General features: G+C 40.5%; 1 protein-coding gene across 2 annotated transcripts in view; it reads left to right on the forward strand.

Annotated features, from left to right (window-relative positions):
- Positions 1-7,754, forward strand: part of sez6l2 (seizure related 6 homolog (mouse)-like 2) — a 162,655-nt gene extending 154,901 nt beyond the window's left edge. For both annotated transcript variants that reach the window (XM_045714905.1, XM_014192147.2), the window contains exons 14-19: positions 10-204; positions 1,827-2,018; positions 2,173-2,211; positions 3,307-3,424; positions 3,615-3,726; positions 6,406-7,754. In XM_045714905.1, the coding sequence (XP_045570861.1) occupies positions 10-204; positions 1,827-2,018; positions 2,173-2,211; positions 3,307-3,424; positions 3,615-3,726; positions 6,406-6,435 (686 nt within the window). In that variant the 3' untranslated portion in view covers positions 6,436-7,754. The remainder of the gene's footprint in view (positions 1-9; positions 205-1,826; positions 2,019-2,172; positions 2,212-3,306; positions 3,425-3,614; positions 3,727-6,405) is intronic.
- The last annotated feature ends 6,895 nt before the right edge of the window (positions 7,755-14,649 follow it).

Below are 14,649 nucleotides of genomic sequence, written 5' to 3' on the forward strand. Positions count from 1 at the left end.
CGTCCACAGTCCAGCAGTGTCCTGATCCGGGGGAGGTGGTGAACGGAGCGCGTTCGGTACGCCCAGAGTCTGGATTCGCTGTTGGAACAGTGGTGCGCTTCTCCTGTAACCAGGGTTACCAGCTGGAGGGCCCTGGCCAGATCTCCTGCCACGGACGGGATACAGGCACACCCAAGTGGAGTGACCGCAGCCCCAAATGTGTCTGTGAGTCACTCCTCTGGGTGTTTGTCTGTGTGTGTTGAGATTGATGTCAAACACTAATTCTATGGGACTATACACTGCCTTCAGAAAGTATTCACACCCCTTGACTTTTTCCACATTTTGTTGTGTTACAAAGTGGGATTAAAATTGATATAATTGTATTTTTTTTTGCCAACGACCAACACCGAATACTGTAATGTCAAAATGGAAGAAAAATTCTAACATTTGTAAAAAAAAAAAAATGTAAGTATGAAAAATAAAACACTAATATACTGAATCTGGATTAGATAAGTATTCAACCCCCTGAGTCAATACATGTTGCATCAGCTTTGGCAGCGATTACAGCTTTCTAGATAAGTCTCTAAGAGCTTTCCACACCTGGATGTGCAACATTTGCCCATTATTATTTCAAAATTCTTCAAGCTCAGTCAAATTGGTTGTTGATCAATACTAGACAACTATTTTCAGGTCTTGTCATAGATTTTCAAGCAGATTTAAGTCAACACTGTAACTCGGTCACTCAGGAACATTCACTGTCTTGGTAAGCAACTCCAGTGTAGATTTGGCCTTGTTTTATGTTATTGTCCTGCTGAAAGGTGAATTCATCTCCCACTGTCTGGTGGAAAGCAGACTGAACCTTTCCTCTAGGCGTTTGCCTGTGCTTAGCTTAATCACATTCCTTTTTTATCCTTAAAAACTCCCCAGTCCTTAACAATTACAAGCATACCCATAACATGATGCTGCCACCACTATGCTTGAAAATATGGAGTGGCACTCGGTAATGTGTTGTATTGGATTTGCTCCAAATTTCTTTGCCACATGTTTTGCAGTATTACTTTAGTGCCTTGTTACAAACAGGATGCATGTTTTAGAATATGTGTATTCTGTATAGGCTTCCTTTTTTCACTCTGCCAATTAGGTTAATATTGTGGAGTAACTATAATGTTGTTAATCCATCCTCAGTTGTCTCCTATCACAGCCATAAAACTCTAACACCTTTGGCGTCATGGTGAAATCCCTGAGTGGTTTCCTTCCTCTCCTGCCTGTATCTTTGTAGTGACTGGGTGTATTGATACACCATCCAAAGTGTAATTTATAACTTCACCTTGCTCAAAGGGATAGTCAATGTCTGTTTATTTTTATTTTTACCCATCTACCAATATATCTTTGTGGTTGAAACTGTGTTTGAAATTCACTGCTCGATTGATGGACCTTACATATAATTGTATGTGTGGGGTACAGAGACAAGATAGTCATTCAAAAATCAGGTTAAAAACATTTAATGCACACAGAGTCAGTCCATTCAACTTATGTGACTTGTTAAGCACATTTTTACTCCTGAACTTATTTAGGCTTGTCATAACAACGGGGTTGAATACTTATTGACTCAAGACATTTTAACTTTTAATTTGTAATTAATTTGTAAACATTTCAAAAAACATAATTCCACTTTCACATTATCGGGTATTATGTGTAGGCCAGTGACAAATAATCTCAATTTAATCAATCTTAAATTCTGATTGTAACACAACAAAATGTGGAAAAAGGGCTGTTCATATTTTCTGATGGCATTGCTCTCTCTCGCTCTCTCTCTCCATCCATCTTTATTTCCTTTCCCTAAACAGTGAAGTATGACCCATGCCCAAACCCAGGTGTGCCAGACAATGGTTACCAGACATTGTACAAGCATAGCTACCAGGCAGGAGAGACGCTACGTTTTTTCTGCTATGAGGGCTATGAACTCATTGGGGAGGTTATTATCAACTGTGTCCCGGGCCACCCATCTCAATGGAACAGTCCACCACCATTCTGCAAAGGTGACAATTTACATTGGACTGCTGGAAATGAGGAAGAGGGGTTAGAGGGGTTTCAAGAAATTCTGCATGAGAATTGAAACACTTGAACATTTTGCAAAGAATGAATGAGGAATGATGATCTTATAATAATAATCTGCCTCTCTCCATCTATCAGTGGCATACGAGGAGCTGTTGGATGATCATAAATTAGAAGGTGATTTTTCTTCTTATTCTACGTCTTCTTTAGGGGAATTTCAGCACTTTTCAACCTCATATTCATTCTCCAGTTACTTACAAAGACTATGAGATTCATGGTGACACAGGGAGGAGGAAAATTCCTCCCCCTGGCTAGAAACTCGTAGTAGGTTTTGAAAAACACTGTTTTTTACTTTTAATGCAATTTGATGTCAGAACCTTTCTTCTTATTTCTAACTACAGAACATAGAAACGTCATGGTAACCAATTTTCAACATAGACAAATTTGTATGATGAATTTGTACTTTAGAAACAACGTCAGATCTTCAACTTTATCTCCACTATCAGATTTATTTTTAAATCCAGTTTATCTGTCACGGTTGTCGTAAGAACGGTACCAAGGTGCAGCGTGTGTAGAGTTCCACATCTTTATTCCAAAGTGAAACTTCGCAAAACAAAATATATCAATAAACGAACAACGAAACGTAACTATGTGGTGCACAAACACAAAACAATATCCCACAAACAATAGCTATTTAAATATGATCCCCAATTAGAGGCAACGATTACCAGCTGCCTCTAATTGGGAACCATACCAAAACACCAACATAGAAATTTTAAACTAGAATACCCCCTAGTCACGCCCTGACCTACTACACCATAGAGAAACAAGGGCTCTCTATGGTCAGGGCGTGGCATTATCAACAAGTTCATAATTGTTATGTTGGATTCACGTCTCCATCTCAACCAAAAAATTTAAGTTAAAGAATAGGGCTGGATTCAATCTGATCACGGGTTGTGGAAAATGCGTATTTTAAGGTCAATGTTCCCGCGTTCATGGTAAATGCTGCAGATTCCGTCTCAATCGTAGTGATAACACATTGGGAATTCAACAAACTTTTGGCTGTCTTTTTGAGTGGTGAATATAGGTTGTAATCTCATTGATCAATGTCTCAACCAAATATTACCTAATTGCTCACGTTGAAATGACGTGGTGTTCTCAGTGGGATGGTAATAGAAATAATGAAAATTAGGTTGAAAAGTGGTGGAATTCCCCTTTAATTGCCTTTCTTTAACTTCTTCTTTAATTTATTATTTTGGATTATTTCCCTAGTATCCCAGTCATTTGAGCCCTCCCACCAGATGCTAAGTGAAAACATTGCCTTGGCAATCATCCTGCCAATCATCCTGGTCATCCTTCTGATTGGTGGAATCTACATGTATTACACAAAGTAAGTGCTGCGCAGTTCAGTAGTCACAATTCAAATGCATTCTTCTTACTTTCACCAGATATTGGCATGGTCTGACCTAACACACACACACACAACAGTACTGAGCCATTGCATAGATCAGATATCAGAAGTTGACTGTATTCTGTATTCTCTCCCTTTAACCTTTATTTCCCTTTTCCCTCTCCCTCAGTGTATGTAGGTTGCAGTGGAAGCCACTTTTCTGGAAGTCTCTCTCTCACACCCACTCATACAGCCCAATTACTGTGGAGTCTGACTTCAACAACCCTCTATACGAGGCAGGGGTGAGTATTTTCTCTATTTTTGCCTAATCAAATCAAACTTTATTTGTCACATGCGCAGAATAAAACAAGTGTAGACCTTACCGTGAAACTTACAAGCCCTTAACCAAGAGTGCAGTTCAAGAAGAGTTAAGAAAATATTTACCAAGTAAACTAAAGTAAAAAATTAACACTATAACATAACAATTACGAGGCTATATACAGTGGGTATCGGTACCGAGTCAGTGTGCGGGGGTACAGGTTAGAGGTAATTTGTACATGTAGGTAGGGGTAAAGTGACTATGCATAGATAATAAACAGCGAGTAGCAGCAGTGTACAAAGCAAATGGAGAGGGGATCAATGTAATAGTCCGGTGGCCATTTGAATAATTGTTAAGCAGTCTTATGACTTGGTGGTAGAAGCTGTTAAGGAGCCTTTTGGTTCTAGACTCCGGTACCGCTTCCCATGCGGTAGCAGAGAAAACAGCCTATGACTTGGGTGACTGGAGTCTCTGACAATTTTATGGGCTTTCCTCTGACACCGCCTATTATATAGGTCCTGGATTGCATGAAGCTTGGCCCCAGTGATGTACGGGGCCGTATGCACTACCCTCTTACGGTCAGATGCCGAGCAGTTGCCATACCAGGCGGTGATGTATCCGGGCAGGATGCTCTCGATGGTAAAACTTTTAGAGGATCTGGGGACCCATGCCAAATCTTCTCAGTCTCCTGAGGGGGAAAAAGCGTTGTCGTGCCCTCTTCACAACTGTCTTGGTGTGTTTGGACCATGATAGATCGTTGGTGATGATGGACACCAAGGAACTTGAAACTCTTGACCCGCTTCACTACAGCCCCATTGATGTGAATGGGGGCCTGTTCGGCCCGCCTTTTCCTGTAGTCCACGATCAGCTCCTTTGTCTTGCTCACGTTGAGGGAGAGGTTGTTGTCCTGGCACCACACTGCCAGTTCTATGACCTTTTCCCTATAGGCCGTCTCATCGTTGTCGGTGATCAAGCCTAACACTGTTGTGTCGTCAGCAAACTTAATGATGGTGTTGGAGTCGTGTTTGTCCACGCAGTCGTGGGTGAACAGGGAGCACAGGAGGGGACAAAGTACACACCCCTGAGGGACCCCAGTGTTGAGGATCAGCGTGGGAGACGTGTTGTTGCCTACCCTTACCACATGAGGGCGGCCCGTCAGGAAGTCCAGGATCCAGTTGCAGAGGGAGGTGTTTAGTCCCAGGGTCCTTAGCTTAGTGATGAGCTTCTTGGGAATTATGGTGTTGAACGCTGAGCTGTAGTCAATAAATAGCATTCTCACATAGGTGTTCCTTTTGTCCAGGTGGGAAAGGGCAATGTGGAATGCGATTGAGATTGCATCATCTGTGGATCTGTTGGGGCGATATGCGAATTGGAGTGGGTCTGGGGTGTCCGGGAGGATGCTGTTGATGTGAGCCATGACCAGCCTTTCAAAGCACTTCATGGCTACCGACGTGAGTGCTACTGGGCGGTAATCATTTAGGCAGGTTATCTTCGCTTCCTTGGGCACAGGGACAATGGTGGTCTGCTTGAAACATGTATGTATTACAGACTCAGTCAGGGAGAGGTTGAAAATGTCAGTGAAGACACTTGCCAGTTGGTCCACGCATGCTTTGAGTACACGTCCTGGTAATCCATCTGGCCCCGTGGCTTTATGAATGTTGACCTGTTTAAAGGTCTTGCTCACATTGGCTACCAAGCGCGTGGGGTACATAATGGGTGAGTATTGCCCAAGCCCTCTCACTTTGGGACTAGATTCTATCAGATCCGCATAGTGGTTGTTTTGGCAGTGTCTGAGGTGGAACTGCATTAGAGCTGTAAAATACACAAGTGGTTCCTTGCGTTACCCTATCACGGACTCTGCAATTGCATGCAACGAAACCTCACCCGACTTTATACCAGACAAGTCAAGCAGCCGCATTACAAGTTCAAACACTCTGTGTGATGTTCTATTGTCTACACCTCGATTAAACTGATAGAAATCCCCCTTCCAAATTAACATGAAAACATGCATTAGCCTGTCATTATTTCTATTATGTATAGAAGCTACAGTTTCTATCGCCATTTTGAACTTCTAATGAGGTAGTAGGGACAATAAGAAAAGGAGTGGTTGGTGGCACAAGAGCAGGTGCTCACCGATTTGTCATTTCATACCGCTGTTACACCTCCAACACCGCCAACGCGGGTTAACGCTCGATCTGATTGAATCGAGGCCTTAGCTATAGCTGTGTAGGAACTAGCTAGCCTGAACCCCTAACCAGGACACGATTAGCCCTGTCTGTGTAACCAACTGGGAATCAAACCCTAGGTTGTTAGTATTGCAGAATTTTACTTTGTTGTGGAGTTATCTATGTCAGTGAGCTGGAGTTTAATGTAGAGCTCATGTACAGGTATATTGTATCAACTTTAATAAACTGCCACTTATTTTTTCAACTTTTCACCTTTTGACTAGTATTTAGGAAAATGTTATCTGTAACTTTGCTTTTTATTTGGCTGGAAGTTGCCATGCTAGTGACTGTAAGTTAACGAAAAGTGTATACTCTAATTCGTTGCTTAAGAATCCTGGAGATTGCATGTCCTAAACTGCTGAGGATATTTTGCTGTAGCATTTTCTTCTTCAAATTAATTGTTATTTGGGTCTGTTGTATTGCTACCTGGTTCCTAGGACACACGGGAGTATGAGGTGTCCATTTGAAGAAGAAAAGTCTTGAGAAGAATTAAAACCCACAGATAGATAAAGAGATCTGGAGGAAGAGGAACTTTTCTTTGTCTTTCAGATGACTTCTTTCACTTCCCTCATCTCCCATCCTGCTATTTCCTCTTCCTTGCCTCTCACTTTCGTTCTCTCTCTTTATCTTTGAGTTTGTGTCTTTACACCTCATTTTTCTTTTGTTTGTGTCTCTCTAATTTCCCAGTCGCTCTTTCTGTCAGTGATTGTAGGTTTGCGTTTCCTTGGGCCAGATTCAATCCGATCGTGTTTTGTCCGCTATGCAGAACAATGTTAAAGGCAATGTTCCAGCGCTAGTGGAGACGACATTCACGGTAAACTCTGCATATGTCGGTTCAATTGGAAATTACCTTTAAATGTCAATTGCACTTTAACGTGGATTTTCCACGGCCCAGATTGAATCTAGGCCCTTGTCTTCATCTGTTCATTGTGTGCAGCGATGACTGTCTCCCAGTGGTGTGCTGTTTTCCACAGTTCAACTTGTTGTCTAAAATTAGGATTGGTGCCTTACAGAGGTTAAGCGATGGATAATATGGAAGGAGAGACAGAAAGAGGGAAAGCTGAGATATATTTATGAGGTAAAATCACATAGAGAGAAACAAAAAAGAAAAGGCAGAGACAGGAAAGCAGACACACTCTCATGCTCAGTTGCACACAGTATACACACACAGACACACACAGAGAGAGAGAGAGCGAGAGAGAGAGATGCATACACACATTGAATATAAATATTTGGTGGAATATTGAGGCTCATATATACAGAAAATTCAGTGCCAAAATATAACATTGCATAATGTAATGTAACTTCATGTTTCAACTCTCGTTGCCATAGTAAAATGTAAAATTACAAAGCCAGCATTTCATATTGTTCTTTGCCATTTCTGAAGTGTATTTCCACTTGACTGAGAAAACGGTAAAGACCTGAATGTCATCACGCTTATAGCACGCAATGATTGTATATTTTACCGCTTCTGCTGAATCATGTTATGATTATCAACGATTATCATTGTTATCAGTGTAAATTTGAAGATGTTGTATATGCACTATGTTGAAGAAAAAAAGCTAACTTGGCTGCTTGCTGTGATGCAGTATTTAACTGATATGCTTTTTGAATTTCTTACCAGTTTATTGTCTGAACAGTAAATCTACTTTAATTCACTGTGCCAATATAGGGGTCCAGGGGACTCTTTTGCATTGTAAAGGTATTATTTGCATTATATTTTGTCATGAAGGCATTATTTATTTGCTGAAATGTAAGATTAAATAAAAGTCTCTGAATGGTGAAAGGAGGTCTTGTCTTCATTAAATACCAAATGTATATAGTCCTGTGTGGCTCAGTTGGTAGAGCATGGTCTTTGCAACACCAATGTTGTAGGTTTGATTCCCACGGCGTACCAGTATGAAAATTAATGCACTCACTACTGTAAATCCCTCTGGATAAAAGCATCTGCCTTTTTCTTTAAACATTTCTTATAGCTTTTAAAGTCTATTGTGCATGTACAGAAGACTGAATGCCCAAGACAAAATATCAGATGTGTACATTGTTTAAAGTTTGATTTTTTATACTCTATGGAGGAACTGCTCTGTGGAGGAACAATCACACCAATTTACTGCTGTTAATCTGTTAAATAGATTGAGGAACAGGTTGAGCTGACCAACCCTTTAAGCCTGTCACCCATATTTAATGACATAGGAGATAAGGGTGACAGCACAAACTTAAGTCAGTGCAACACAGTCAAAGACAGTAAACTAACTGATACAAAAACACCAAACAAACACAGAGTGGGAAAGAGAAATGCAGTGACACATAAATATGGTGAGGAATGGGTCACACAGCAAAATAAACCCAAAACACTGTTTTGTTTCTGTAAATCACCAAATAACAGTAAATGAGCAATGCTAGCATGTGATATCTGTGCAAATTAGTATCACTTTCATTGTGTTTCCAGATAGTCAAAAGGATGTGGAATCAGAATCATGTCGAGTTCAAGTACAGTCATTGCAAAATGGATTTAGTCTTAAAGGGCACTGTGACACATTTATACATTCTATTGCTAGCGACAACAAAGTGAAATTAAACAAAATAGTACAAACAGAGAATGTAAATGAGGCTCATGTTCAAAACCTATTTCCTGTGGAGAATTCAAGTGAGGGAATGTCAATTGCTCAGAGAAGATCCTCAGACTGCCAACTTAACAAAATGTACCTGCTTCTATTTTTCATCCTGATGTAGCAAAGAGTTTGTATGAGAAAGTGTCAGTGATTTTTGATTTTATTTAGATTTTATTAGGATCTCCATTAGCCGACGCCAATGGCAACAGCTAGTCTTACTGGGGTCCGACACATAACGAAAAATACATTACAGACAACAACAAAAAATATTTAACTAGGCAAGGCAGTTAAGAACAAATTCTTATTTATAATGACAGCCTAGGAACAGTGGGTTAATTGCCTTGTTCAGGGGCAGAATAATAGATTTTTACCTTGTCAGCTCAGGGATTCAATCTAGCAACCTTTCGTTTACAGGCCCAACGCTCTAACGACTAGGCTACCTGCCGCCCCCTAGGCACCTGCCTGCCAGTTATCAAGGGGTTCATTCATGTTTTACTAATATGACCAAGCACAGTGCAGCATTTGCTAAGTTCTGTGGAGCAGAACTAATTCTTCATTGGTAGAGCAGAGTATTGTCAATGTGAATAGTCAAGCAGGAAAGTTGAACAGCCATTCTAAAAGTGAACCATGCAATTCATCCACCTCTGGCCTGCTCGCCTCCCTACCTCTGAGGAAGCACAGTTCCCGCTCAGCCCAGTCAAAACTGTTCGCTGCTCTGGCACCCCAATGGTGGAACAAGCTCCCTCACGACGCCAGGACAGCGGAGTCAATCACCACCTTCCGGAGACACCTGAAACCCCACCTCTTCAAGGAATACCTGGGATAGGATAAAGTAATCCTTCTAACCCCCCCCTTAAAAGATTTAGATGCACTATTGTAAAGTGGTTGTTCCACTGGATATTTAGGTGAATGCACCAATTTGTAAGTCGCTCTGGATAAGAGCGTCTGCTAAATGACTAAAATGTAAATGTAAAGTTAATGAACTGCAGTGCAGATTATTTGAGCAACTGGGCAATGAGGAAGTTCTTAAAGAAGCAAAATCACCTTGCATTGAAATACAGACACAAAGCATCAAATACAATAGTATTAGTTAGTGTCCAATGCACATATCAAAACATCAAAAGGGCTGCTGGACAAATTTTTCAAAAAATTCTAAATCCTTCAGTCTTAATAAAAAGACAGGGATGAACAATGATCAGAATTTGCTGTGTAGTGAGCCACATTCGGTCAATAGGTTGAAATATTTAGCAGGATTTCCTGAATGATAGAGAAATAACATGTAGATTTGAAAACAGAGCTGCAAAATGTTTGTTCAACTCATCTTTGCAGTCTTTCTTACATCTCAGGATAGTGATGACTACTGTATCTTCAAACATTTTGACCCACAATCCAGAACATAATGTTCAGAGGCCTGGACACATCTTTAAGCATTGTGAGTTAGAGCAAGTTTTGATAGAGATAAACCAGAGCATTCTATAACTGGTAATAGGTCAGCATAATGACCCACTAGATTTTATATATCAATTACTCCACTGGATACACAATTTGGGCATCAAACAGTGGTCAGTGTTATGCACACTGATAGCTGTGAAACTAGCAAAAACAGCATCTCACACAATGAGCATTACTTCAGCAAAGTTTTTCAGGTTCTACTAAATACAGAGACATCATTGCTTGATATTCTATTCAGGCAACTAATCGCTAAAGGGGGTGCACCCACAAAATGCAGTCAATGTGATGGCGTATTGATTAAATAGACTGTTTGGACCACCACACCAGATATTCTTCTTATTTTTGTGCCCCGTGTAGCAGAAAATTGTACATTTAAGAGACCCCATTTTTCCATCCAGTAAGATAGAAATCCCAGTTGTTTGGCAACAAGAAACAGATGTACCGATTGAGCTCTGTAATATGTCACTCAAGCACAAGATTTACAATGGGGCATTTCTGGTCAGAGCTGGATTTTGACACTTTTAAGATACCGGCAGATAGATGACTTACACATTTCTGTTGGCAGGAATAGGGAAGGGGTTGGCACAAGTACAGAAGAGGTTATGTATTTCTATGAAGTACAGTACCAGTCCAAAGTTTGGACACACCTACTCATTCAAGGGTTTTTCTTTATTTTTACTATTTTCTACATTTTAGAATAATAGTGAAGACATCAAAACTATGAAATAACACATATGGAATCAGGTAGTAACCAAAAAAGTGTTAAACAAATCAAAATATATTTGAGATTCTTCAAAGTAGCCACCCTTTGCCTTGATGACAGCTTTGCACACTCTTGGCATTCTCTCAACTAGCTTCATGAGGTTGTCACCTGGAATTAACAGTTAACAAGTAACAGTTGTGCCTTGTTAAAAAATAATTTGTGGAATTTATTTCCTTCTTAATGTGTTTGTGACAAGGCAGGGGTGGTAAACAGAAGACAGTCCAATTTGGTAAAAGACCAAGTCCATATATTGGCAAGAACAGCTCAAATAAGCAAAGAGAAACAACAGTCCATCATTACTTTAAGACATGAAGGTGTAATGCTTTCGTTAGGAGAAGTATCGGAGTCAGGCGCAGGACACAGGGATGAGTGCAAACAAAACGTGTTTACTCAAAACCATAATAAAACTTCTTCCACAGAAATAATACAGGGTTGGGAGAAACACCTCCAACAACCACAAAACAGGAAACAATCACAGACAAGACAAACAGGGAAGCCAGAGGGTTAAATAATGAACATAATCAGGGAGTCATAAACAGGTGTGTATAATTAAGACAAAAGCAAACGAACAGGGAAACATAGATCGGTGGTAACTAGTAAGCCAGTGACGTCGACCACCGAACGCCGCCCGAACAAGGAGAGGGACCGACTTCAGCGGAAGTCGTGACAGAAGGTCAGTCAATCTGGAAAATTTCAAGAACTTTGAAAGTTTCTTCAAGTGCAGTCGCAAAGACCATCAAGCGCTATGATAAAACCGGCTCTCATGAGGACCGCCACAGGAAAGGAAGACCCAGTTACCTCTGCTGCCAAGCATAAGTTCATTAGAGTTACCAGACTCAGAAATTGCAGCCCAAATAAATGCTTCACAGAGTTCAAGTAACAGACACATCTCAACATCAACTGTTCAGAGAAGACTGCGTGAATCAGGCCTTCATGGTAAAATGGTTGCAAAGAAACCACTACTAAAGGACACCAATAATAAGAAGAGACTTGCTTGGGAAACATGAGCAATGGACATTAGACCGGTGGAAATCTGTCCTTTGGACTGATGAGTCCAAATTGGAGATTTTTGGTTCCAACCGCCATGTCTTTATGAGACGCAGAGTAGGTGCACAGATGATCTCCATATGTGTGGTTCCCACCGTGAAACATGGAGGAGGAGGTGTGATGTCTGGGGGTGCTTTTCTGGTGACACTGTCTGTGATTTATTTAGAATTCAAGGCACACTTAACCAGCATGGCTACCACAGAATTCTGCAGCGATACGCCATCCCATCTGGTTTGCACTTAGTGGGACTATCATTTCTTTTTCAACAGGACAATGACCCAAAACACACCTCCAGGCTGTGTAAGGGCTATTTGACCAAGAAGAAGAGTGATGGAGTGCTGCATCAGATGACCTGGCCTCACAATCCCCTGACCTCAACCCAATTGAAATGGTTCGGGATGATTTGGACCGCAGAGTGAAGGGAAAGCAGCCAACAAGTGCTCAGCATATGTGTGAACTCCTTATAGACTGTTGGGAATGCATTCCTTATGAAGCTGGTTGAGAGAATTCCAAGAGTGTGCAAAGCTGTCATCAAGGCAAAGGGTGACTACTTTGAACAGTCTCAAATCTCAAATATATTTTGATTTGTTTAACACTTTTTTGGTTACTACATGATTCCATATGCGTTATTTCATAGTTTTGATGTCTTCACTATTATTCTACAATGTAGAAAATTGTAAAAATAAAGAAAAACCCTTGAATGAGTAGGTGAGTCCAAACTTTGGACTGGTACTGTACATCACAGAAGACCGAAATGTAACAAAACTATTTGACATAGAAACACCGGATTTTTGTTCTAAATTACATAAATATATATTTATGAACTATGAAATTATGAAAGAATTTAATAACATTCCACCCATGAGGCCAAAGAGGGTGCTTTTGGTCATTTAGTGCAGGAAAGGGCTAACCAGTCTATTTCCCTTCTACACTGACATCAATAGTGACATCAATAGCTAGGGATCATAGGTTACACCTGGATTCATGTGGTCAGTCTATGTCATGGAAAGATGGTTTTATGGTTTCATTATGGTTTCACAGAACTAGGATAAGACACATGAGGCCTTCAGCTACTAGAGGGTGCAACTAGTATAATACACATGAGGCTATAAGCCGCTAGGCCATACAGTATAATCACAGATAAAACAGTGTTATAGAAAAATATTTGCTATAATCATCTAGCTATACAGCAAACTGAAAATAAATTAAAACTCTGATAGGATCTGTAAGGACCAAGAAACACTTATAAGCATAGCACCAGTCACATACATAACATAACTAATACTGACTGTTAACTACTACATACAGTAATATTATGAGGTGAAGTACATTGAGAAATTGTAATGTTTTTAATGTCATTGTATAATTTCGGAACATATTTGTAGATTATGCACTATGACTATGCAAAGCTGCAAGAAAATATTGATTCAGTATACACATAGCGTTTTAGCGCAGACCTTTATTTTTGAGACAAAATCGGAAAACCGGAAGTCTTATTGTTGCTGTCGGGACGCTAATCTTGTCGGGATGGTGGCTGCAAGAGTGCGCTTGTTTGAAATGGAAAAACGTTGCGGTAGCTTTTGATAAAGAAGAACATCAAGACGAAGCAGCTGCTTTATAAGTGGGATGCACTGTTGAGCGCTACATCCCGAGGGGTTCTTGCTGGTGTACGGAGATTGTGACAGCCAGGTAAATGGCGTCCCTTGAGAAGGCAAGAACAAGATGTATGTCAGGAGAAGTGCAGTATTATCATAAGGAGCGGTGAAGGCCCCTCAGAGGAGAAAGGGGAGGACCATCCTCTTCAGTGAACTTCAGAAAAATATATATTCTTAAACATTTAAAAAGTTATCCTTTTCAGATAAAACTATACTAAATATATTCACATTTCACCAAATAATTGATTAAAACACACATCTTTGCAATGAAGGTCTACAGTACCCTCAACAGCACTCTGTAGGGTAGCACCATTGTGTAGCCGGAGGACAGCTAGCTTCCATCCTCCTCTGGGTACATTGACTTCAATACAAAACCAAGGAGGCTCTTGGTTCTCACCCCCTTCCATAGACTTACACAGTAATTATGACAACTTCCGGAGGACGTCGTCCAACCTATCAGAGCTCTTGGAGCATGAACTGACAAGTTGTCCACCCAATCAAAGGATCAGAGAATGAATCTAGTACTGAAAGCAAAAGCTACAGTTAGCTAGCGCTGCAGTGCATAAAATGTGGTGAGTAATTGACTCAGAGAGAGAAAGACAATAGTTGAACAGTTTTGAACAAATTCATTTCTTCAAAAATTAAGGAGGAGCTAGAGAGAGAGAGAGAGAGAGAGAGAGCGATTTGGTCATTTTTTTCCACTTTCAGTTTCACTTACTTAGCTAGCAAATGCTGCTGGCTAGTTTAGCCTACTCAGATACCCTGCTCAAACAGAGGGATGCTATGTTAGCTAGCTGGCTATGACTATCCAACACAGTTTAAAAAATCTGACGCGTTTCAGCTGCATGGCCTTCTCCCTGACGAAGGCCATGCAGCCGAAACGCGTCAGATTTTTAAAACATTGTTTCTATTGAACATGCCATACAAATAAAGACATTTTAATTAATTATATGAAGAGTGCCTTGGTCCTCCTTTCTTTTTGATGACCAATTCACCCCTTTTACCAAAGAGCACCGTCTGTCTACCAAAATGTACTATTGTGTACCTTAGTAGCACTTCATTTCCTCTTTTTCCTACACTGAAACTCTTCCAAGTCAAGGTAAGCGTTTGGTTTTATTTATTTATTTTTATTGCCACTGGGGCCCACCAGTG

Source organism: Salmo salar, chromosome ssa03 (assembly GCF_905237065.1).
Source record: "Salmo salar chromosome ssa03, Ssal_v3.1, whole genome shotgun sequence".
NCBI classification, from domain to species: Eukaryota; Metazoa; Chordata; class Actinopteri; order Salmoniformes; family Salmonidae; genus Salmo; species Salmo salar.